At 43.1% G+C, this 25,335-nt stretch overlaps 1 protein-coding gene and 1 long non-coding RNA gene across 6 annotated transcripts in view; one reads left to right on the top strand and one right to left on the bottom strand.

Annotated features, from left to right (window-relative positions):
* Positions 1–2,130, top strand: part of FYN (FYN proto-oncogene, Src family tyrosine kinase) — a 205,966-nt gene extending 203,836 nt beyond the window's left edge. For all 5 annotated transcript variants that reach the window (XM_045798497.2, XM_087865402.1, XM_087865401.1 and 2 more), the window contains one exon: positions 941–2,130. In XM_045798497.2, coding sequence (XP_045654453.1) covers positions 941–1,149 — 209 coding nt within the window. In that variant the 3' untranslated portion in view covers positions 1,150–2,130. The remainder of the gene's footprint in view (positions 1–940) is intronic.
* The window catches only part of LOC123792962 (uncharacterized), an 80,815-nt gene that overhangs the window by 32,176 nt on the left and 23,304 nt on the right, over positions 1–25,335 (bottom strand). The window contains exons 2-3 of the long non-coding RNA XR_006779824.2: positions 19,893–20,066; positions 18,066–18,152 (exon numbers count right to left, since the gene is read on the bottom strand). This is a non-coding gene — a long non-coding RNA (uncharacterized LOC123792962). The remainder of the gene's footprint in view (positions 1–18,065; positions 18,153–19,892; positions 20,067–25,335) is intronic.

Genomic DNA, 25,335 nt, shown 5'->3' with positions numbered 1-25,335 from the left:
TGTCCAAGGTCATCAGTAAACACGGGCCCTGGAGGCTCCCTGTCTCCCCATCAACGTCACCAAACCCCAGAGCACCTCGGGGTCACTGGGCCAGACGGTGCCCAGCCATGAGGACACGATGGCAGCTCTCAGCTGGTGGGGCACCAAAAGCTGGCCCAGGCAATAAGCAAAATGAATTTATGAAATTCAGACGTGGAGTTTATAGATGCTATAAACATGGAACAGTGCATTTTTCATTCCATGCGTTTCTTTTTCTGTGTCTGCCTCATTCATAGTTTTGATCAGTTTAATTGAATTGTAATTTACATACAACAGAATTCGACCATTTTAAGAACACAGTGGGTTTTGACAAGCATTAAACAGTGCCACCACCGCATACGGGATCTAGAACAGGAGCTGGCCGATGACCGTCTGTGGGCCAAATCCAACTCCCACCTGTTTTTGTTTTGTATATTTTTAAAGGGTTATTAAAAATAATAATACGTGACAGGGATCATATGCAGCCCACAAAGCCTCAAATATTTGCTATCTGGCCTTTACAGCGGTAGATCGCTGACCCCTGACATACAACATTTCCATCACCTCTGCATTCCCGCAGCCCCATGGCAGTCATTCCCCTCCCCTCGCCCCTGGCAACGACTCATCTGCTTTCTGTCACTGTGGCTTTGCTTTTTCTAGAGCTTCACATAAATGAAATCATACAGTACGTTGCCTTTTGTGTCTGGCTCCTTTCACTTACGACGCTTTCGAGATTCATCACCCAGCTTTCCGCGTGCAGCAGTGGCACACTCCTTGCTTATTTCCAAGTGGGGCGGCGTCCCCCGAAGGGCCGGGCTTCCCCCTGGGCCAAGGCAGGACTCTGGACACGTTTGCACCACGTGCAGGCTCAGAGGAGAAGAAAGGGAGAGGCAGGGCCCACACTCACTGCCTTGTCTTGCAGGCATGAACAACCGGGAGGTGCTGGAGCAGGTGGAGCGCGGCTACAGGATGCCCTGCCCGCAGGACTGCCCCATCTCTCTTCACGAGCTCATGATCCACTGCTGGAAAAAGGACCCGGAAGAACGGCCCACTTTCGAGTACTTGCAGGGCTTCCTGGAAGACTACTTCACCGCCACAGAGCCCCAGTATCAGCCCGGTGAAAACCTGTAAGACCGGGGTCTGCAGAGAGAGGCCTTCTCGGCGAGGCTTCCCCGCCCCCTCCCCATTAGCTTTCAGTTCCGTAGCCAGCTGCTCAAGCAGTGAGAGCCTCCCGGATCAGATTGCATGTGACTCTGAAGCTGACGAACTTCCATGGCCCTCATTAATGACACTTGTCCCCAAATCTGAACCTCCTCTGTGAAGCATACGAGACAGAACCTTGTTATTTCTCAGACTTTGGAAAATGCATTGTATCGATGTGATGTAAAAGGCCAAACCTCTGTTCAGTGTAAATAGTTACTCCAGTGCCAACGACCCTAGTGCTTTCCTTTTTTTAAAATGCAAATCCTATGTGATTTTAACTGTCTTCACCTGATTCAACTAAAAAAAAAAAGTATTATTTTCCAAAAGTGGCCTCTTTGTCTAAAACAATAAAATTTTTTTTCATGTTTTAACAAAAACCAATCAGGACAGGTGTTTGGTTTTTTCTTTTTTTATAATAGGAATATATATAATATATATGTCCCTGTACATACACCATGTGGGTGCTAATGTGGAGACCATGGCCAACCTGGGCCATAAAGCCTCGGGACCCAGAGTGAGGATTTTACTGCCAAATCAGCATAAAAGCACTGGTGTCATTCTGCAAACCAGTGGCCTCCTTTTTGGCTTTTGCAAAGCATGATCTTTTTCCTTTTTTTCTTTTTTTTTTTAATTTGGATTGCACTTTTTTGGTTCATGATTGTACCTATAGATGGCTGTTCCTTTGACTCATTTCAAGCAGCCCCAGAGCTGAATTCACAAGTTCTGTTTCCAGTGTTTGCTTTGACTTAACTGCGATTTGTTCTTGAAGCCTAAAAGCATATTGAAGCAAGCAAATGGCCAATAACTACCAGGGGAACTGGAAGATGGATACCACACATACTTCTTGTATAAAAATATGAATGCTGAAATGTTTCAAACTTTTTTTATTTAATAAACCTTGTAACCACATTTAAATGGTCTAAAACCCATAGCATTAGAGTCATGGCGACCTGCTAAACTTTCTCATGCAACTAAAACTTCTGAGGGTGGGGGTTGGACATTTCCCATTGTAAAATAAGTGTTTCAAACGTCCTGTACTGCTAATGAAATGACTTTCTCTATGTCCAAGAAGTCTCCAGTGGAATAACTATGCACTACTTTACATTTCATGGGGATGCACCAAAAAAAAAGAAAAAAAGAAAAAAAAGTATTACATTTTTAGTTGCTGTTTGTACCAACCTTAAATTACATGTTTAACAACAACAAATCAAAAAGCCTATTTCTATTAAGTTTTTAATACTGGGTAGCAACTCTGAAATCTTAATTCCTTTTTTGTTATGATTTATTTGTGAGTTTACATTTTTAAATTGTTTAACTTTCTTAATTTAGTAATTAAAAAGAGAGCATTTTACATTTGAATTTTTTTGTTCATTTGTTTAAATCATGGAAGGTACTCGACTAGTGACATATCTGCCCCACAGCAGGTGATAAGGAGTTCTCTGGTCCGTTTAACCATTGTGCAGTGACTTCCAAATGACAGAAACGTTTAGAACCCTGGGAGTGGGTTCTTCCCCCTAGAAAGGCTGGACTATTGTCGAGCTATTTCAGAGGATTATTAAAGCAAGATTAAGCATACTTTCACATTTCACTCTCTCAGACGTTGTCTCTAACTGGAATGTTCTATATCCCACCTGTCGTGGAAAGACAATTACAAGAAGAATCTTTATTGCCCTAGAGTCAGTATATGTTATTTCCCGTGGTCCTCTACCTCTGTAAGTGTGTCACTAGGCAGGGAAACAACCCATGTGGTAGGAGGAGCAGTGGGTAGACCACACGATCTGACTAGGTGCCTGGCTGTGCACTCATTCAGCTGTGGGACCTTCAGCAGCCGTCTGGCACCTCTGTTTTGGGTCCTGTCTATAGAGATGAGGGGGTTGGATGAGATTTGCTGTAAGTTCCTACAGATCTAAGATCCTGTAATTAGGAGATCATTGCTATCACGGGGAGTTATAGAAGCAGGAGAACTTTCTTGCTGAAATAACCTTTATATTTTGAAAGGTTTTCCAACATTTTTTTAAAAATGGATTAAACAAAGGGATTTTCTGGTAAACCCAGTCTTTCTGGTATTGTTTTTGGTATTGATGCAATTGCTAAATTGAAAAAAATTTCAAACATCTTCAACAATTACTATCACATTACTGGGAAATTTGTTAACATGTTCTAGATATTTTTAAAGATAACTTTGTTTTTCATCTTCACATCCACTAAGTTGGATAATTTGCAGATATTCTAGGGAGGATTGTTATTTATGGTTCTGACGCGGTCATTCAAAAAAAATTCTGAAAAGTTATAACCTGCTTTAAACAGAGATTCTTTAAGAGAAAACTTGGTTTCTTCAAACCAAAGTGTAGCCTTTAATTCATCAGTGGAGTTTGTTGTGGATTCTCTCCTATGAAGCAGAACTAAGGACTTGGGTTAACTCAAGGGCACTCTGACAAAATGCTCTGAAACATTGAGTATGGGGCTGCAGGATGAAAGAGTAGCTGCAGATACAGAGAAATCAGAGATCTTTTCAGGGTTTTTCTTTTGAAAGCTAATGTGCTGCGCAGAGAGATTCCTGAGGTAGACCAGTCCAGGCAAATGAAACCACCTCCAGGGGTTCCCAACACCTCCCAAGAAGCCTCTCTCTCTCCCAGGTTGTAGAAGTGTGGAGTGAGGAAACTGAATGCACTGACCAGAAAGATCTCTGGTGAAGAAAGAAAAACAACAGGCACACCTCGGAGACAGTGCAGGTTCCAACGCAGACCACCTCAATAAAGCAAGTCAAATGAAGGCTTTGGTTTCCCAGTGCATATAAAAGTGATGTTTACACGATACCGTAGTTACTAAGTGTGCAAGAGCATGTCTAAAACAAAGTATATGAACTTAATTTTAAAATAGTACTAAAATATGCTGATTATCCTCTGAGCTTTCAGTGAGCTGTAATAACTAATCACAGTTCATCCTAACAAATACAATAACGAAAAAGGGTGAAATATCGCGAGAATTAGCAATATGACTGAGACACGCGAAGTAAGCCATCGCTGTTGGAAACATGGCGCCGATAGACTTGCTCCACGCAGGTAATCGCCAAATCTTCCCTAGTAAGAAACCCAGTATCAGAGAAGCACCGTATAACGAGGTATGCATGGGTCTCGAATGGTACCTTAGCAGCAAGTGATGATGAAATGTTTTTTGTCTTTAGGAAACTGGTGGTGAATAAGTACTTGCTCTGCTGCAGAGAGCGGGCATCTGGCATTGCTGCGCTGCGGGGGGGGGGGGGGGGGGGCTTCTTAATACACTATTTTTTTTTTTACTTTCTTAAAATCAAATAGTAGAGCTTCTGGAGAAGACCATTTGACAAAGCTCAGACGTTGAAAATGCGACAAAACCATTCCCATCCACCCAGGCTCACGGCGGCTCACACTCTCCGGGGTGCTTCGTTCATGATGCATTGATGGGCTGGGAGGACCCGCGAGCCAGCAGTGGATGCAGGACCTCCCATGACTTAGGGCATCGGGGTGTAGACCCAAGCTAATGATGCATTTGGCTCTGACTCGGTCATGGCAAAGAAAGGTGTATGAGGAACCAGGCAGCTCCCCCAGAAAAGTTAAGGGTATTCATAAACCCTCAAATACAGCCACACTACTGAAGATTTTCTGACAAGTTCCAGAGGGTGTTTACCTGCCCGGAGAAAGACAGGAATCCTCCTGTGGCTAAATCTTGGCACCAGAGGATTTTTCTAGTAGCGTTGAAGCTGCAAAATTTTTATCTGAAATTTCCTTTGGGACCTGAAGAATGTATACTGCGCTAATTGGCATGGTTCTTTCACGAGTCTTGAAAGAAGGTGAGGTTTTCGGCAGTGTGCAGAGGGGAGCTACACGGGAGCCTACCGCAAGGGGGATGTCATCGTTCTTGTGTCAGTGTCCTTGTGTCAGGACAAGGGCGCCTCGCTTGACAGAGGAGGTGTTTCCTAACAAGTTATATTTGGATAAATTGGTGTTTGGTCAATTTGTTCCTGAAATGTAGTTTAATAAGTTTAGATGGCTTTTGTTGGCTTTATTACCACTAGATACTATACTGTGGGGATTCTGTTAGGTGTCCAAAATATTTGCTGGAAGGAAGAAAAGGAGGGAGAGGGGGAGAAAAAGAGGAAAAAAAGGAAGGAAAGAAAAAAATAATCAATCTGGGGGAAGGGGAAGGAAGCTCAAAAATGTTTTATTCTAAAAATGATATTGTGGGGTACAGATTTAACAAGCAAGTACCACTAATATATGTTTATTTTATTCTCAAAAATTGATGCCAAATACAGAGAAGGAAATAATGAAAAATTCGTATCTTTAATATCTTTGAAATCTCAAATAGACTTTCATAATGTATATATTACCTATCTTCCCAGAAACTTTCCATAATCAATTCCTAAATCATGCCTCATTCTTTGCAAACATGCAAAATATCCAGAATCCTATGGGGGCAGGGGGAGACACACCTTTATTTTTAAAGTTCTAAGGACTGAAAATAAAAAGAGTTTTCCCAGCTTGGCTGGGATGATTCTAAGAAGAATGTGATCAGCGACCAACGACTTCTCCGCCAGAATACTGTACTCCTTTCTGGAATACTTACTCCTCTTGTAATACTGTGTTTAATAATATGACTCTTCTTTTAATGCATCTTACCTGCCGGATTGTGAGCTCCTTGAGGAATGGTAACTGCCTAACTGGTTCACCAGCATTCTCCCTGCACCAGAGCAATGATGAGCTGCTGGTAGACATTGGATGGATGGGTGGTGGCTAAATGAGGGACTCCATGTAGTGGGGCATATGATTGACCTGCAAATGATACACTGACCTAGGCCCTTGCTGAGCATGCTGGAATTTGCTGTGAGCTGCCGGATGCACTAACCCTGCCCCCTTGCAAATGTGTGCTCACCAGTCTTCAGCATGTAATTTAAAGGCCCAGTCTATGCCTGAAGTGAACCCCATTAGTGCTTCCCAAATCTTTGCCCAGAATTCACCCGAATGCTAATGGGGATAAACTTGTCCATCCTGGGACCTGGGGCCTTCAAGATCTCATTCTAACTTTGTACTTTCATGAAATTTGTATATTCTCCCTAAGATATCCATTTTTTACCTCCACATAAAATTATTTTCCCAGACCTTTAGGTTGTGCATTGTTAAGCAGGCTACAGCTTATAGGATTCCTGGCACACTTCAGCATGACCCAGGGAGTACCCATACCCTGCTTGAGAATCACAGCATGAAGATGTTGTCCATAAAATATTACTATTAACATAAAAATAATGTATTTGGGAGAGGTGACATTAACCCCCATTCATATCAATTCTCTTATCTGATTCCCTTTTTTCACCTAGCAAAGAACAGCCCTCTGAGAATGGGACAGAAAACAGGAGGGTTTGATAATTGGAAGAAGAAAACCAACCAGAGCCACCCAGAAGTGAAAGTCTGGTCAGGTCAATCTGCTGGTCCAAGATGGCAGCAAATGGGAGTAAACAGGATGGAGACATTGGACAAGGATGAAGAAACCAGAGCTGGAATGAGAGTCGTCCTTTGCCAAGGCTGTTCAAGGTAGTGGGATAATGGTAGATATGACTATGGATATATATAAGGACTTAACATTCATTCCATCTCCATACATTTGTTGAGTGCTTATTATGGGCTAGCCCCTGTGCTAGCACTAGGAAGTCAGAGACACAATATTCCCAGTCCAGTGAGGACGGAGACCCATAAAAGGCTGTTGCAATGAGCTCTCTGCAGGGCACCTCTGTGGCTCAGTCAGTAGAGCATGTGACCTTTTTTTTTTAAAGATTTTTTTTAAAGATTTTTTTTAAAGATTTTATTATTTCTAAGTAATAATGTGGGTCTCATAACCCTGAGGTCCAGAGTTGCACACTCTACCAACTGAGCCAGCCAGGCACCCCTAGAGCGTGTGATGCTTGGTCTCAGGGTTGTGAGTTCGAGTCCCACGTTGGGGGTATAGTTTACTTTAAAAAAAAAAAAAGAGTAAAAAAAAAATAATAAGGGGCGCCTGGGTGGCACAGCGGTTAAGCGTCTGCCTTCGGCTCAGGGCGTGATCCTGGCGTTACGGGATCGAGCCCCACATCAGGCTCCTCCGCTATGAGCCTGCTTCTTCCTCTCCCACTCCCCCTGCTTGTGTTCCCTCTCTCGCTGACTGTCTCTATCTCTGTCGAATAAATAAATAAAATCTTTAAAAATAATAATAATAATAATAATAATAAGCTGTCTGCTAGGTGGTAGCAAAGGAGTGCTGTCCAGCCCAGAATGGGGAGTGTAGGGAAGGCTTCATGGAGGAGGTGATGCCTGAACTTGCTCTTAAAGGACAAGTGGAAATAGGTTATGTACTGTTTAATTGTAGGCCCAGTGTTTTTTGCCTTTAGATGTGTTTCCTTCTGATTCCCAACCCCCGTTAGGGGATGGCACATGTTTTAAATATGTAAGGTACTCAGCAAATGCATCTAAATGAAGAAAAAACAAACCAAAAAAAAAAAAAAAAACTAAGTCAATCTCATTCTCTCTCTCTCTCTCTCTGAAACACACACACACACACACACAAAACCATCCTGATGTATCAGTTAGTCTGATTACTGAGCTGCTAACTAAGAGGGTGTCCATAAAAGGACAGAGAGAAAGGTTTTAGGCAGGTTGTTGGCTCCAGTGTCCCACAGGAATGGTACAGCAGTTTGAAATATATTTACAGAATATGAGAATAAAAAAGTGGCAGGGGAAGAGGCTTATAATAGCTCCTCCCCATTCTCTTGATAGCAATGAGCAGGGTGGGGGGCTTTTCTCCCATTTCTGATCTCATTGGCATTCTTTCCTGTCCTTCCACTTGCTAGCCTGCTTTGCTTGAATCCCCATGCAACATGTAAACTCATGAGAGAAGATACGTAGGGGCAGTTGAGGGATGTTCTTTGGTTGTTTTGTTTTGGAATTTTTTCCCTTTGGTTAATTATCAAGTGCTTGCGCTGTAGTAATCAATGAGTAGCTAATTAGAAGCAGGAGAGAATGAAATGGTTATTAGATAGTGTTTTTAATGAAAACCGTACATGTAATACTGTGGGGAAATATTACCAAATCGCAAGAGGTTTCATCTTCTTTTTCTTTTTCTTTTTCTTTTTTTTTTTTTTTTGGTGTGTCTTTACAAAAGGATTCATTTAAAGTTACTCACAAACTAAACCCAGGTATGTGAATCCTTTCACTTTCAGACTCCTCCCGAGGGGCGAGCTCGGGAGAAACCAGGAAGCAGAGCCTCTGGAGATGGTTCTGGAACCCAAACCATCCCAACAGAGCCCGGAGCCAGGAAGGTCTGCCAGTTCCCAGAGAACAGCAAGGAAATGGTGAGGAAATGGCAGCAGTTGCCTTGAGAATTAGGGAATGAATAACAATGCTTTCTGGTCAATTAACCATATTACATTGCGCACAGTAAAGTGATGGAAAAACCCTGTTAAAAATTGAATAATAATTTGCCCACATCATTTATGGAAAATGCATAATTTTCCTACTTCAGTGGACTTTAGTTTGATTTAAAATATGAACAGCTCCCGCACTGTTCACCAGAGCGTAATTTGTGAGGTAATTGGGAAGGGGAGAGGAATCAGACTGTAATCAGCGCAATCCTGCCTGAGCCACTTCACCTCCCTCCTTTCACCTGCAAATTCCAGAAAATGTTTGTTTATATGTTCCTGAAGGTCTGGACGTGAGAGCGCGGGGCATTAATCATCGTCATAGCTGTCACTAACCCACGGCCTCACCATGTTTCAGAGGGGAAGCAGTGTTTCTCTCTATTCAGTGTTTTTCTGCTCTAATTCAAGTAAGCACTTGGTTTTTAATAGTAGAGAAAATGGAAATGTAGCAAAGCTATACTTAAAACAGCAAGCCAAGAACAAAAGCAGTGTGCACGCAGCCAGAGGAGACCTTGGAAGATAAACAGATCAAACCAAAAGCTGTGCTTGGCTGGGAGTCTGCTTCGGAGTCAAATGCAAAAATGGAGAGCAGTGTTCCAGCTCGAAAGATTTTGCAGTCTACAGTATTTGAAATTAAAAGTCCTTGTGTAACCCCCTAGCCGCTCAGGAGCACTGCTGGGGCTATGAATGCTGCTATCTGGGCACGACTGAGGGAGGTTTGCAGAAACAGAGCACTCAGAGCTGGGGCGGATGCCCTGAACTCAGCCGTGCACTCCCACAGCAGCCCCTGTGCCTTTTCCCTCCTCCCCTGCCGCTCCCATCCTCCCACCCTGCTCCCCTCCCCACTAGAACCATAGAATTTTTATTTAGACACTCCACATTCGCTTCATCTAGACGCAGCCCTTAGATTCCCACCTGCCAGGGCAAATCTGGATGCTTCAGCTTCACCTTGTTAGCCTCTCTTGCCTCCTCAATAACCCTGATGGCCCCACAGGGCTGAACCTTGAACCCCACAAATACCAACATTTCTTAGCCCTTTGGTGCCCAATTTGGTTAGCCAAAGGGACCTTCCCCAGTACTCCTCCCCAGTCCTTCCTTCTCTCCCACCAACCCCTGCTGGTGGCCCAAGATTTATTGGACACTAGTTTGATTCTTATGCCTCCTGCCACTAGCCATAAGTTACCTTTTGCAAATTAGAAAAAGCTACCCTACCTCCAGACACTGCTGCCATCTGCCAGGAAACTATCGTAGTAAATATGCCAAGAGATCATGGGAATGGTGCCCCCCCCCCCACAAAAACTGTGTAGTACACACCTGGCTCAGCTGTATGTGACGACCCCAGAGTTGGAAATAACCTGAGCTATCCTGGAAGCCTGTCTAAAAATCAGAGGCCCAATAGGTCAGTCTTGTCTTTTTATGACAGGTTGCAATTTCAAAATCTAAGTCTTTCAGTCATGATCACAGATGGCTGAGGGGCAGTTTCTGGAAGATACGAAGAGCCCCAGGCAGTGGTACTGATGGGTAGATAAAGCCCAAACCACACTGGGTAAATTTGTAGGAAACCTCAGAGATAGAAAGCTGCTCAATCTGAATGTTCGGGATGCAGTGGAGAGGTGGACTTGGCTTATACTTAGGTCCACCATTACCCGTCCATGGCATTGGCTGCTTTGTTTCTTGTTGATGGCTGCATCTGCTTCTCGCACCAGAATAGCTTGCTGATACCAGAGGCAGATGCCTGACCAGGAGGAACCAATCCATTGAGTGGCCACTAGCTAATGGAATGGTTGGCTTGGAGAAGGAACCAAGAATCAAGGGGCTGTGGTGACAGACACTTGGCCTACAGGTCGGGTTAGGCCCGTCAGGGAGCAGAGGCCACAGTCTGCAGGGTGAGGTGGTGGCTGGAGCTCCTGGGCCACCAGAGACAGAGTGACTGGGAGAAGCTGCTTTCCGCACTCCTGGATCTGGAGGTCCAGCTGCACTTACTGAACGCCGTCTCCGTGAGATTCCTCAAACCTGTGCAGCACCCCGTCTTGTCACTTGAGCCAACTCAAGGGCATTCGGGTTGGGCCCCTGCAGTCCAGTTCCGCCCTTTTGCCAGCGTAGTCTCTCCCTTTCCCTCTCCATCACCCCCACCCTAGTTCCTGGCTACACTGACCTGCCTACCATTCCCCAAGCATGCCCTCCCTGCTCTAGTCTTTTCCCCTGGCCTGTAATGTTCTTTTGCCTTCTCTCCGCGTCTTAGCAGCCTCTCCATCCTTTGAGGCCAAACTCAACCAACCCCCCCCACCCCAGGCAGCCTTCTCTGATGCCCCAGTCACACATGATGGCTCTGTCCTAAGAACTCGCTGCACTTGACTTCCCATGTCTCCGTGGCACCCACAGCACACTTCCCCCGCCTTTTCCCCCTTGCCTCTGCTCACTGAGGGTAGGAACTTGGCACATATCAGGCACTCGGATGTTGCACTGAATTTAATCCAAGGGCTGGAATCCTAAAACACAATCTGAGTTTCTTCAATCAAGAGTACTATGCCAATATAAGACATTGTTCCTTAAAATGGAAATGCATTTAGGGAATGCTTCAGATGAAGGGGATGAAGATCAAAGGGCACATTCTTGGCCGGGAGTTCTGAGTCTTAGAGACCCAAATAAATTGTAGACATTTTATTTCCTGAATTGATTGGAACCATAACACTGGATTCGGTGCTGTAATATAAAACTTTCTGAAACTTTGAGCCTGGCAGAAAGTCGGTCGCCTCTTGACTGTGAGTGTTAGGATTGCTCTTGTCTAAAATTTGGGTGCCCATGCCCAGAGCTGAAACTGGCTGGTAGCCTGGGAGCCTGCCTTAGAGGAAGCGTTCCGTGTAGGCGGGGAACCTGTGGGCCCTGCCCTTGGCTGGAGTCACAGGCACACGCAGCTTCCTGTGAGCAGCAGAGGGTATGTCTGCACTGCCCCGGGGGGCGGGGGGCACACACGTCCACTCAGGTTCGAGGCCCCGCGGACCCATGTTGAGAATAGAAAGCAGCTGCTTCTGCAGACGGTGCTTGACGCGGTAGCTGCCTTTTGCAAACGTGTGAGATTTTCCCGATGGCCACCTTTCCTGCAGCTGTGGGCCCGCCAGCTCCTTCTGGGCCCTCAGCCTGGCATGGCCCGGCCTTGCTCTCCTGCTATCCTCTCATCCCAAGGCTTCTCCCCGCCTGACCTGCCTGCCCCAGGCCCCCCTGTATGAAGGGAAGTGGGTTTGGGTTCTAGCTTATGGGATGAGCCAAGCCCTTGCTGCTCAGCCAGCTGGAGGGAGGCTCCCAACACCTGAAGCGAAGTCCACTTTCAGATGCTGACCTCGGACGCTTACCTCAAGCTTTCTGCACAAAGCCCCACCAGGGTTATCTAAAACCACACTTCCCAAATCTGCCTGTGCAGGCCCTAAGAGAATCCATTAAAATGCAGGTTTCTGGGCCCCTCCCCAGACTCGCTGAATCTAGTTTTCTCAGCAGGGGACCCGGGAAAGTGCCCCTTTCTCCTCTCACCTGCACCCCCCACACCCTCCCCCCCAAAGCCCCCACGCCCCCACTCACCCGCTGCTGGCCAGTCACAGCAGCAGATGATTCATGACACACTTCTCCTTTTAAGTCCCACTTGCCTCAGCTCTGGTCTGGGCAGCCCTGGCAACTGCGTCATGGTCTGCCCCTGCTAGCAAGGAGGGACACCAAAGGCTGGTGACCGGGGCACCCCAGGAGGCAGCTGTAAGCACTCACTTCCAGGCAGGGCAGCGGGACAGTGCCAGCCATGGGGCCATCGGTTTTAGAGAAGTCCACAGGGTCAGGCCAGCTGGGCTTGGCCTGACTCGATCCCTCAGAAAGCAAGTCCTTGCTGCGACAAGGCCTTGTGACCTGTGGTCAGTCCCCTGAGAGCAGTGGTGAAGTCAGATAGAGATCTGGGGAGCAGGGGAGCCAGACTCCCAGCACAGCAGGGTGAGCTGCCAGCTCACAGCTCTTCCCCCACTTGATCTGGGGCTGCTGGGCAGGGCCTCGGTCTGGCCTTCTAGACCAGCACTTCAAGGCAGGGCTACGCTATTGGATGTGATGAACCTGGCCTCCGGTATAGAGCCCCAGAACATCACAAACTTAGAGGCACAGAGACCTGGTCTTCAGGGAATGGCCCTGGATTTATAGATGAAACTGGTAAAAAAAAAAAAAAAACACCACATTGGAATCTCCTGTAGCTTTAGTCCTGTCCCGTACCTCGTCCTTCGCACACCGAGAATGTCTCCATGTGGAGAGGCCTGGGCCGGCCTATTTAAGGGATGCCCTACCTCACTCCTTAGGCCCACTTTTGATAAATGTAACTATCTCAAGAGCCTCCCCCTACCCTTCAGAGATGCAGATATGCGCCCCCGCCCCCCAGGATGGAACCCCAGCGGGATGGAGAAGCACCACCAAGGAGAGGGGACTGCGGCCTTTAACGCCTTTAACAGGAACTTTCTTCAGAAGCTGAATGACGCTAGGGCTTTCACACCCCATTTGGCTTTCTTAAAACTGAAACACCCTCAGGCAAAGTTGCCTCTACCTCCCACTCACGGGGGAAATCCTGTAGTCTGTCTTTGGCCCTGGCTACTCAAGCTCTTACCCTGGCTGGCTACCCCCTTGCAAGCTCACTGCCACTCAGGCAGCTAAGGGAACGAACAGGGTCTGAGATTTTAGTTAAATGCAGATTGCCGCAGTCTACCAATCCAATCCGGGGGCAAGATGGCAAGACCCAGAAATCTACGTTTTTAAATACATAAAATTTTTCTTTTTAATCTCATAAATTCATATATTGAAGCCCCAACCCCCCGTACCTCAGAATGTGACTGCCATGGGTCAAACATAATATTGTATTAGAACGTGTCTAAACCCATAACAATAGATTAAAATAACTTTTAAAAAAATTTTAAACAGCTTTACTGAGACATAATTCATATACCATACAATTCACTCATTTAAAGTGCCCAATTTAATGGCTTTTTGTGTATTCACACAGTTTTGTAACCATGACCACAATCAATTTTAGAACATTTTCATTACCCCAAAAGAAACCACACCCCTTAGCCGGCACTCCCACCATCCCTTCCCATTCCCCTAGTCCTAGGCAACCACTAATTTACTTTCTATTTCTATAGATTAACCTATTCTGGACATTGTATTTAACTGTAATCATACAATATGTGGTCATTTGTGACTGGCTTCTTTCACTTGGCATAATGTTTTCTGGGTTCATCCATGTTGTAGCATTTATTGGTACTTTTTTTTTAAGCTTATTTATTTAAGTAATCTCTACACCCAACATGGGGCTCAATCCCACAACCCTGAGATCAAGAGTCGCATATTCTGACTGAGCCAGCCAGTCACCTCTATTGGTACTTTATTTTTTGCCAAATAATATCCCATTGTATGAATATACCACATTTTATTTATCCATTCATCAGTTGATAGACATGTGAGTTGTTTCTACTTTTTTGTCTATTGTGAGTAATACCGCTATGAACATTTATGTACAAGTTTCTGTGTACACACATGTTTTCTTTAAGATTTTATTTATTTATTATTTATTTGTTTGTTTGAGAGAGAGGGAGACAGAGAGAGCACAAGCGGTGGAAGGGGTAAAAGGAGAGGGAGACATTTACAATAGCACCAAAAACCATACGTTACCTTGGAATTAACTTAACCAGAGACGTAAAGGACCTATATTCTAGAAACTATAAATCACTCTTGAAAGACATTGAGGAAGACATAAAAAGATGGAAAGATATTCCATGCTCATGGATCGGAAGAATTAACATAGTTAAAATGTCCATGCTACCCAGAGCAATCTACACTTTCAGTGCTATCCTGATCAAAATAACGAGGACATTTTTCAAAGAACTGGAACAAATAGTCCTTAAATTTGTATGGAAACAGAAAAGGCCCCGAATCACCAAGGAACTGTTGAAAAGGAAAAACAAAGCTGGGGGCATCACAATGCCGGATTTCAAGCTGTACTACAAAGCTGTGATCACAAAGACAGCATGGTACTGGCACAAAAACAGACACATAGACCAATGGAACAGAACAGAGAACCCAGAAATGGACCCTCGGCTCTTTGGGCAACTAATATTTGATAAAGCAGGAAAAAACATCTGGTGGGAAAAAGACAGTCTCTTCAATAAATGGTGCTGGGAAAATTGGACAGCTACATGCAAAAGAATGAAACTTGACCACTGTCTCACACCATACACAAAAATAAACTCCAAATGGATGAAAGACCTCGATGTGAGACAGGAATCCATCAAAATTCTAGAGGAGAACATAGGCAGCAACCTCTACGACATCGGCCAAAGCAACCTTTTTCATGATACATCCCCAAAGGCAAGAGAAACAAAAGATAAAATGAATTTATGGGACTTCATCAAGATTAAAAGTTTCTGCACAGCCAAGGAAACAGTCAGAAAAACTAAGAGGCAGCCCATGGAATGGGAGAATATATTTGCAAATGACACTACAGATAAAGGACTGGTATCCAAGATCTAGAAAGAACTTCTCAAACTCAATACACGAGAAACAAATAAACAAATCAAAAAATGGGCAGAAGATATGAACAGACACTTTTCCAATGAAGACATACAAATAGCTAACAGACACATGAAAAAATGTTCAAAATCATTAGCCATCAAGGAAATTCAAATCAAAACCACACTGAGATACCACCGTACGCCAGTTAGAATGGCAAAAATAGACAAGGCAAGAAACAACAATTGTTGGAGAGGATGTGGAGAAAGGGGATCCCTCCTACATTGTTGGTGGGAATGCAAGTTGGTACAGCCACTCTGGAAAACAGTGTGGAGGTCCCTTAAAAAGTTAAAAATTGAGCTACCCTATGATCCAGCCATTGCACTACTGGGTGTTTACCCCAAAGATACAGACATAGTAAAAGAGAAGGGCCATATGCACCCCAATGTTCATAGCAGCAATGTCCACAATAGCTAAATCGTGGAAGGAGCCAAGATGCCCTTCAACAGATGACTGGATTAAGAAGTTGTGGTCCATATATACAATGGAATATTACTCAGCTATCAGAAAGAACGAGTTCTCAACATTTGCTACAACATGGACAGCACTGGAGGAGATAATGCTAAGTGAAATAAGTCAAGCAGAGAAAGACAACTATCATATGATTTCTCTCATCTATGGAACATAAGAACTAGGATGATCGGTAGGGGAAGAAAGGGATAAAGAAAGGGGGGTAATCAGAAGGGGGAATGAAACATGAGAGACTATGGACTATGAGAAACAAACTGAGGGCCTCAGAGGGGAGGGGGGTGGGGGAATGGGATAGGCCGGTGATGGGTAGTAAGGAGGGCACGTATTGCATGGTGCACTGGGTGTTGTACACAACTAATGAATCATCGAGCCTTACATCGGAAACCGGGGATGTACTGTTTGGTGACTAACATAATATAATAAAAAATCATTAAACTCGAAAAAAAAAAAAAAAAGGAGAGGGAGAAGCAGACTCTGCTGAGTGCGAAGGGGACCTGGGGCTCTACCCGGGTCTCCAGGAGGGGCTCAGGGCTCGACCCGGGACCCCTAGATCACAACCCGAGCCAGTCAGACACTTAACTGAATGAGCCATCCAGGTGCCCCTACACATAGGTTTTCACTTCTCTTGGGTATATATCTAGGAGTGGAGGTACTAGACCATATGGTAACTTTATCCTTAACCATTTGAAAATACTAAGTTTTACTCAAATTATTCTTACTCAAACTAGATAATTGAGAAGAGATATTTCATCTTCATGGATTAAAACATTTAATACTATTGAGATGTCAGTTTTCTCTACATTGATCTATCAAGTCAAGGCTATCCCAGTCAAAATCCCAACAGAACAATTTTATGGAAATTAACAAAATTCTGAAATTTATAAGAAATGCAAAGGACTTAGAACAGCTAAAACCATTCTGATAAGAACAACAAAGTTGCAGCACTTATACCACCAGATGTGAAGACTTACTATAAAACTACAAGACAGAGTATTGGTATTGGTATTGGGAAGGATAAACAAATAGACCAATGGAACAGAATAGAGACTCCAGAAATAGACTCATACATATATATAGTCATTTAATTTGCAACAAAGGCACAATTGTAATCTAATAAAAAAAAGATGGTCTTTTCAATATAATGGTACCAAATCATTTGCATATCCATGTGGGGAACAATGAACTTTCACACCTCAAATGGTGTAATTTTTACATCATATATAAAAATTAATTTGAGGGTGGATCATATTCCTAAATATGAAAGGTAAAATAATAGTCCTTTAGAAGAAAACATAGTAGAATATCTTCATGATCTTGGACTAGGCAGAGATTTCTCTAAAAGATTTCAACTTTAAAAAAATAATAATAAATAGGGGCGCCTGGGTGGCACAGCGGTTAAGCATCTGCCTTCGACTCAGGGCATGATCCCGGCGTTACAGGATCAAGCCCCACGTCAGGCTCCTCCGCTATGAGCCTGCTTCTTCCTCTCCCACTCCCCCTGCTTGTGTTCCCTCTCTCGCTGGCTGTCTCTATCTCTGTCGAATAAATAAATAAAATCTTTAAAAAAATAATAATAATAATAAATAAATGAAAGATTTCAACTATTTAAAGTAAAACATGATAAATGTGGGTCATATTAAACATAAGAACTTATATTCGTCAGAAACAACATTAAGTAAGTGAATACGTGAGTTCTCAGTCTTGGAATAGATATTTACAACATCAATTTTTTTTTTAAAGATTTACTTATTTTATTTTAGAGAGAGAAAGAACTGGCACGTGTGAGCAAGGCACAAGCAAGGGAGGTGTGGAGGGAGACTGAGCAGGGACTCAACTCGACTCTGGGCTCAATCTCATGACCCTGAGATCATGACCTGAGCCCAGACCAAGAGTTGGACGTTTAACCAACTGAGCCACCCAGGCGCCCCCAACATGTATTTTTTACAAAGTACTCATACCCAGAATATATTAAGAATTATAAATCTACAAGAAAAAGACAATTCATTTTAAAAATGGGCACAAGACTTAAACAGGCCCCTCATAAATGAGGATATCTAGATGGCCAATAAGCATAGGAAAAGGTATTCAACAACATTACTCATCAAGGAAATGCAGATTAAAGTCACAGTGGGATAGCACTGAACAGCCGACAACAGGACTGACAATCCCAAAGTTGGGCGAGGAACAACTAAAAGGTCATTCATTGCTGGTAAGAATATAAATTCGTTCCACCACTTTGGAAAACTGGCAGTAAGGTTAAGCATGTGCCTACCATGCAAGCAATCTCACCCTTAGCTATATATCCAAGAGAAATCTGTACATACGTGTACAAAAAGACTTGTACGTGAATATTCACAGCAGCTTCACTCACCATAGCCGCAGACTGGAAACAATCCACGTGTTCATCAACACAAGCAGGGATCGGTGAATTGTGGGTGAATTCGTACGGTGGAGCATACTACACAGAAATAAAAAGGAATCCACTGATATAAGCCACAATATGGATAAGATCTCAAAATTATAATACTGAGTGAAAGAAACCATACACGAAGAGTACATTCCATACGATTCCATTTATATGAGGTTCAAAAACAAACAGAACTAATCAATGGTAAGAGGAGTTGGCCTTGTGATTTTCTAGGGGTTGAGGGACATTAACTGGGAGAAGGCACAGAGGAACCTTCTGGAGTGAAGGAAATGTTCTGAATCTTGATCAGGTGGGTGGTTACATTAGTCTATACATAAGTCAAAATCCACTGAGCTGCTCACTTCATACTAGTGCACATTACTGAATGTAAATTGTTCCTCAATAAAAAAAAATAATTGAGAAAGACTGCTCATATTAGAAGAGATGTTATAAGGACTTAATTTTAAGTCTACTCTCTCTTTGGGGAACAGGTGGAATGTTTACCTTCTCTGAGCCTCAGTTTGTCCTCTATAATAAAGATAACACCTACTCCAGATGCATTAATCTGATGAGGTAATGTACATAAAATATGTCATTTAACCACTCTTCCGTAGTTTTCCCATCTGTAAAATAGGTGTAAAAATAGTAACTACCTCCTATCAGAAGGTAATTCTGAGCCAATTCACATAAAGCACTAAGAACAGTGAAACGGGGCACCTGGCTGGCTCGGTCAGTAGAGCATGTGACTTTTGATCTCAGGGTTGTGACTTCAAGCCCCACGTTGGGTATACAGATTACTTAAAATTAAAATTAAAAAAAATTAAAGAACAATGACACAGGAAGCTTTCAATATCGAGAGAGTAGCAGTTATTATCGCTATTGTCAATATTATGAATATGGACCAGATTAACTTCAACGCCCCAGTCAGCTGCTGTAAGCATCCATCTATTGATAAATGAAAGCCAGGAAGATTGGGTATATGGTCCATGCCTCCTGTGACAGGGCTGAGACGGAAAAGCAGGTCCCTTGACTCCCTGCCAGGGTCTTTCCACCACCTGCCTGGAAAAAAAGAGAGGGAGAGAACAACCAGGGAAGTATTAATTCTGCATTGGTTTTTATGTGTCTGGCCCTCTGTGTCTGCCAGAAAGTTTCTGTGTTCATGAAGAACGATGTTGGCCCCCAGCATGGAGGTGGGGAGGGGCTCGCATCTCCTTTTCTTCCCCTCTACATGCTTAGACTGATTCCTACTACTCAATTAGCCCCTGAGTTGCCGTGTTCTCTTTCAATTGCATGTAGTAAGGCTATTATCCCGATTTCATCATTGAGAGAACTGGAAAACAGGGTGACTAAGTGACTTGTCCAAGGTCACACAGCTACTAAGTGGGGGAAGCGAGGAACCGAGTGCACACTGCCTGGTGATGGACTCCACTATCCTAATCTCTGCACGGCCACCTCCTCTAGGGGTTCAAGAGTGCTGTCTTCAGGGTCACAGATCTCCTACACCGAACACAACTCACGGCATAAAAGGCTGTCGTGAGTTTGGATTGGGATGGAAGCTGAGTGCCAGCATTTGACTGGCTGGCCCACCTCAGACCTGGGTTTGTGTTCTGTTCTGCTCCAAAGGCCTCCAGGTGATACAATTTACAATCCAATAAAAGGGGTGAGTGGTGTTAGAGCACCCCAGCCTGGCTGCCTGTCACCACAGGAAACTGCTCTTTCCAGACCAAATTTATGTCCATCCTACATAAACTTTGTTCAGCGCCTTGCTGCTGCTAAAAGTGATTTACTCACCAGGTGTTGGATCTCTTCAGGAGATCTGTGCTAACCCCGCTGATGTCACGTCAAGACACCACTGACGAGGCAGAGTGGTTCTCGGCAGGGCCTTGAGTCACAGAGGTCTGGACTGAAGCTTCTCCCAGGCTGAGACGGCAGAGGGGTCTCCTGTTTGGCTTGAAAGCCTGACAACTGTAAAACAGAGGAGGCCTTGTTTTTGTGGATGGCAGAAAACCCATGCGTTGTATCTTTCCTTTCTTACCGATATGCACCCAAAGAGAGTCTGAACGTATTGAAAGGGGAAAATGTATATTCACATATTATCTATGGAATTATATATGTATATTTAAATATGGAAGACAATACATTTTCTAATATTTATAGAGAACACCGAATCTGCCTCTGCTCTTCGGTGAATAATGGGGAGAATAGAGCCCAGATCTTGGGACTCTTCTTGGGGCACCTGGAGTGGGGCTGGGAGTGGGGCTCCCTGATGCAGCTGGGGCGGAGCTTTGGCAGAAAGCACTCCCTTCTTGCTCCAGCACAAGTGCTCTGTGCACGGAGGCCAAGTGTGGTTCTGCACGTCAAACCTATTTGTATCAACAACTAACTATACACAATCTAGCTTCTTCATTTTGACAAGCTCAAAAAAAGGAGGGGGGGAATAATGGGCACTGTCTCTCTGCTACTCCAGTTTCAGACCAGCTGTCCTGGGGGTGGGGGTCTTAATTTACCTGGTGTATCAGTCAGGGAAATTAATACTACTTGCAATAACAAAAATCCCCAAAGTCTCAGAGACTTACAATATAGTCAGACTCTAGTTTAATGTGAGTTGAACAGCTCTCCTGCGTACCTCTCCTAGTCAGGCTCTCTCTATCTCGTGATACCGCCAAAACCTATGAAGCTTCTCTGGCGCCTAAGGCTCAATCTTCTGCCTTCATCTGGTCATCAGTGAAGGGATAAAGAACAGATATTCTAATGGGACATTTTAGGGGCCCCATCTGGAAGTAGCATTTATTACTGCTTCTCACATTCTCTTTAGCAGAACTTGTCAGAAGCTTCACCTAGAAGCCAGGAGTCTGAGGAATGTTGTCTCCTTGTGTACTTGCAAGAAGTGAAATTAGTGGGCATGCAGCCAGTTTCATCTACAACTAGGAATGGAGACTAACCAAGAGCTCAAGGTCTGACAGCCTCCCTGTCCACCTAGAAGCAACACTTAATAATCCCATCTCATGTGGATATATAGTTCTGTCAACTACCTGATGTAATTTCTGGACTGTCAGAAGGCTCTCCTACTCCAACATACCTTCTCTAGCCTGCCCCTTCTGGAAACGTAACGCTAGAGAATCCCACGGGGTTCAACATTACCCTGATCTTTTCTTTCTCTTCTAAAATGTGTGCCAGTGATCAATTTATTGCTTCTTAACTCAAAATTCATCCGTCATTGCCTGCTATTCAAAATCAGACATGCACCCTTTAAATAGTTTTCCTTTGCAGCGGGTACAAGGTTAAGCTTTGTCAATAAGGATGCGTGGAAACACACCGCAGGAGGAAGGAGTTTTCCGTCCAAGCTCCCTTGTGCTTGTTTGGCAGACGCCGGCAGCTTACCAGGCCCCGTAGCAAGGACAGCTTCTCCAGCTCCTCTAACGCCCAGTGGCCCCCAGCCCCCAGTAGCCAGCAGCTTGCACTGGCTTCCCCTGCCTTGGGTGGTTTTGCAGGAGAGTACCTCCAGTGAGATATCTCCCTATGATCATCTTCTCCTAACACTTTAGAAAGCAGATTTCCAGCAAGTTCTACCAGTACAGCCTCCCAGAGTCTTCTCTGCCATCCTGGGAGCCACAGCTGTGACCTCTTCAATAAGGCTGGAAGCCTGCCTCGGCTGGCCTTGCTGGAGCACTCTATCTCAGTCCTCAGGGTAGTCGTTGCTCCTTGTCTGCCATTCTTATATTTTCTAGAGTTCTCTCTACTTCTTACTCTTTGTGACTTTAATCCCCTGTTACAGTTAATAATTCTTTGTATTATACTAACCCTGTTCAAATGACTGTGTCGATTCTCTCTCTTCATTGGATCCAGAATGATGTGAAATGCGAATGTCCTTAGGGTAAAATTCACAAAAAGTCAATGACACTTTAGTGTAAAATAGTTTGTTCTGTTTTCCTGGCACCTAGAGAGCAGTAGGTGCCTTGGAGCTAAGAGAGGGGACAGAAGAGAGACCCAGCAAGGGCTGATGGAAAAATCCTAATGACAAACTTCGCCTATTTGACAGTTTTGCCATGGGCTGACTAGAGCTGTTAAGTGTTAATCTTCATTTCAGTGCAAAACATCTTTGGTTCCCCAAGGTCAGCCTAACAGCACCAGAAATAGAATGAAAACTAGTTTTTCTGGTGAAGCGGCAACTATTGTACTTTGATAAGCTTAGTACATTCTTCCCTTTGTTGTTTTGTTTCTTAATCACATACAAAAATGTGTTGCTATATAAAACATAAAGAGAACAGCTCTGAATATTTTACTTCATTGAACCGAGCTGGGCTACTCCCTGCATGTACATTAGCTCCTTCAGACAGGACATTATCACCTTCAGGCTGCAAGGAAAATATGAATCAAAACCAGGAAGATTGTCAGACAATGAAGTGGCTTCGTTAAGGAGAGGCTAGTGTTGCCGTTCTCCAGGGACTATTTAAAATAGGGTGGCACCTTGTGTCTTTCAGATGGGATAAGTGTGGTCTCGATTAAAAACTGAAGTAGAGAACAGAGAACTACAAAACAACCCAGAAAACAATTAACAAAATGGCAATCAGCACCTATCTATCAATAATTACTTTAAATGTAAATGGAGTAAATGCTCCGTTCAAAAGACACAGAGTGGCTGAATGGATTAACAACAACAAGACCCACCTGTACACTGCCTTTAAGAGACTCACTTCAGATATGAAGACACACATAAACTGAAAGTGAAGGGATGGAAAAAGATATTCCATGCAAGAGCAAATGAAAAGAAGGCCAGGGTAGCAATACTCATATTGGACAAAATAGACTTTAAAACAAAGACTGTAACACAAAAGACAAAGAAGGACATTAAATAATGATAAACACGTCGATCTAGGAAGAACATATAACATTTGTAAATATTTATACACCCAACATAGGAGTACCTAAATATATGAAGCAAATATTAGCAGACATAAAGAGAGAAATTGACAGTAATACAATTATAGTAGGGGATTTTAATACCCCACTTACATCAATGGATAGATCATCCAGGCAGAAAATCAATAAGGAAATGTTGGCCTTAAATGACACATTAGACCAGATGACTTAATAGATATATGGAAAACATTTCATCAGAAAACTGCAGAGTACGCATTCTTTTTCAGGTGCACATGGAACATTCTCCAGTATAGATCACATATTAGTCCACAAAACAAGTCTCAGTAAATGCAAGACGATTGAAATCATATCAAGAATCTTTTCTGACCACAATGGTATGAAACTAGAAATCAATTCTAAGAAGAAAACTGGAAACATACAAACACATGGAGACTCAACAACATGCCACTAAAGAACCAATGGGTGAATGAAGAAGTCAAAGAGGAAATCAAAAATCTCGACACAAATAAAGATGAAAACACAACTTTCCAAAATCTATGGGACACAGCAAAAGCAGCTTAAGAGGGAAGTTCATAGCAATACAACCTACCTCAAGAAACAAGGAGACTCCTAGGTAAACAACTTGATAACTAAAAGAACTAGAAAAAGAAGAACAAAGCCCCCAAGTTAGTAGAAGTAAGGAAACAATAAAGATCAGAGCAGAAATAAATAAAATAGAGCTTAAAAAAAACAAAACAAGACAAAAGATGACTAAAACTAAACACTGGTTCTTTGAAAAGATAAACTTGAACTGATAAACCTCTAGCTAGACTCATCAATAACAAAAGAGGATCCAATTAAATAAAATCAGAAATGAAAGAGAAGTTACAACTGACACCACAGAAATACTAACGATCATTGGAGACTACTGCAAACAACTGCATACCAATAAATTAGAAAACCTAGAAGAAATGACTAAATTCCTAGAAAGACACAACTTTCCAAGACTGAATCAAAAAGCAACGGAAGATCAGGATAGACAAATTATAAGTGATGAAATTGAATCAGTAATTTAGAAATTTCCAAAAAAACCCAAATTCCAAAACCAAACATCTTCATAGGTGGATTCTACCAAACATTTAAAGAAAAGTTAGAGCCTATCTATCTCAAATTATTCCAAAAAATTGAAGAGGAAAGAACACTTCCAAACTCATTTTACAAGGCAGTTACCCTGTTATCAAAATCAGAAAAAGACATGACACAAAAAAGAAAATAACAGGGGCGCCTGGGTGGCGCAGCGGTTAAGCATCTGCCTTCGGCTCAGGGCGTGATCCCGGCGTTATGGGATCGAGCCCCACGTCAGGCTCCTCCGCTATGAGCCTGCTTCTTCCTCTCCCACTCCCCCTGCTTGTGTTCCCTCTCTCGCTGGCTGTCTCTATCTCTGTCGAATAAATAAATAAAACCTTTAAAAAAAAGAAAAAAAGAAAATTACAGGCCAATGCCCCTGATGAACATAGATGCAAATTTCTCAATAAAATATTAACAAACCAAATTCAACAATACATTAAAAGGATCATATACCACAATCAAGTGGAATTTATTCTAGGGATGCAAGGATGATTCAAAACCAAATCAAGCAACATGATATACCACACAAAATGAAGGATAAAAGTCATATAATTATCTCAATAGATGCAGAAAAACATTGACAAAATTCAACATCTATTCATGAAAAAAACTCTCAACAAAGTGGGTATAGAAGGAAAGTACCTCAACATAATAAAGGCCATACATGACAAATCGACAGCTAACACCATACTCAATCCTGAAAAGCTGAAAGCTTTTTCTCTAAGATCAGAAAAAGACAAGGATGCCCATGCTGACTATTTTTATTCAACATAATATTGCAAGTCCTAGCCACAGCAATTAGGCAAGAAAAAGAAATAAAAGGCATCCAAATTGGAAAGGAAGAAGAAAACTCTATTTGCAGATGACATGATACTATATATAGAAAACCCTCAAGATTCCACCAAAAAACTACTAGAACTAATAAAGGAATTCAGTAAAATCATAGAATACAACATTAACATACAGAAATTGGTTGCATTTCTATATACTAATAACAAGATATCAGAAATTTTTTGTAAAATCCCATTTATAACCACATCAAAAAATAAAATACCTAGGAATCTATTTAACCAAGGAGATGAAAGACCTGTACATTGAAAACCGTAAGACATTAATAAAAGAAATTGAAGACAACATGAATAAATAGGAAGAAACACCATGCTCATGGATTGGAAGAATTAACATTTTGAAATGCCCATACTAACCAAAGCAATCTACAGATTCAATGCAATCCCCATCAAAATAC

The sequence above is a fragment of the Ursus americanus genome, chromosome 11 (genome assembly GCF_024610735.1).
Source record: "Ursus americanus isolate L20-20 chromosome 11, mUrsAme1.1.p, whole genome shotgun sequence".
NCBI classification, from domain to species: domain Eukaryota; kingdom Metazoa; phylum Chordata; class Mammalia; order Carnivora; family Ursidae; genus Ursus; species Ursus americanus.
This window is presented reverse-complemented; position numbering and strand designations above follow the sequence as displayed.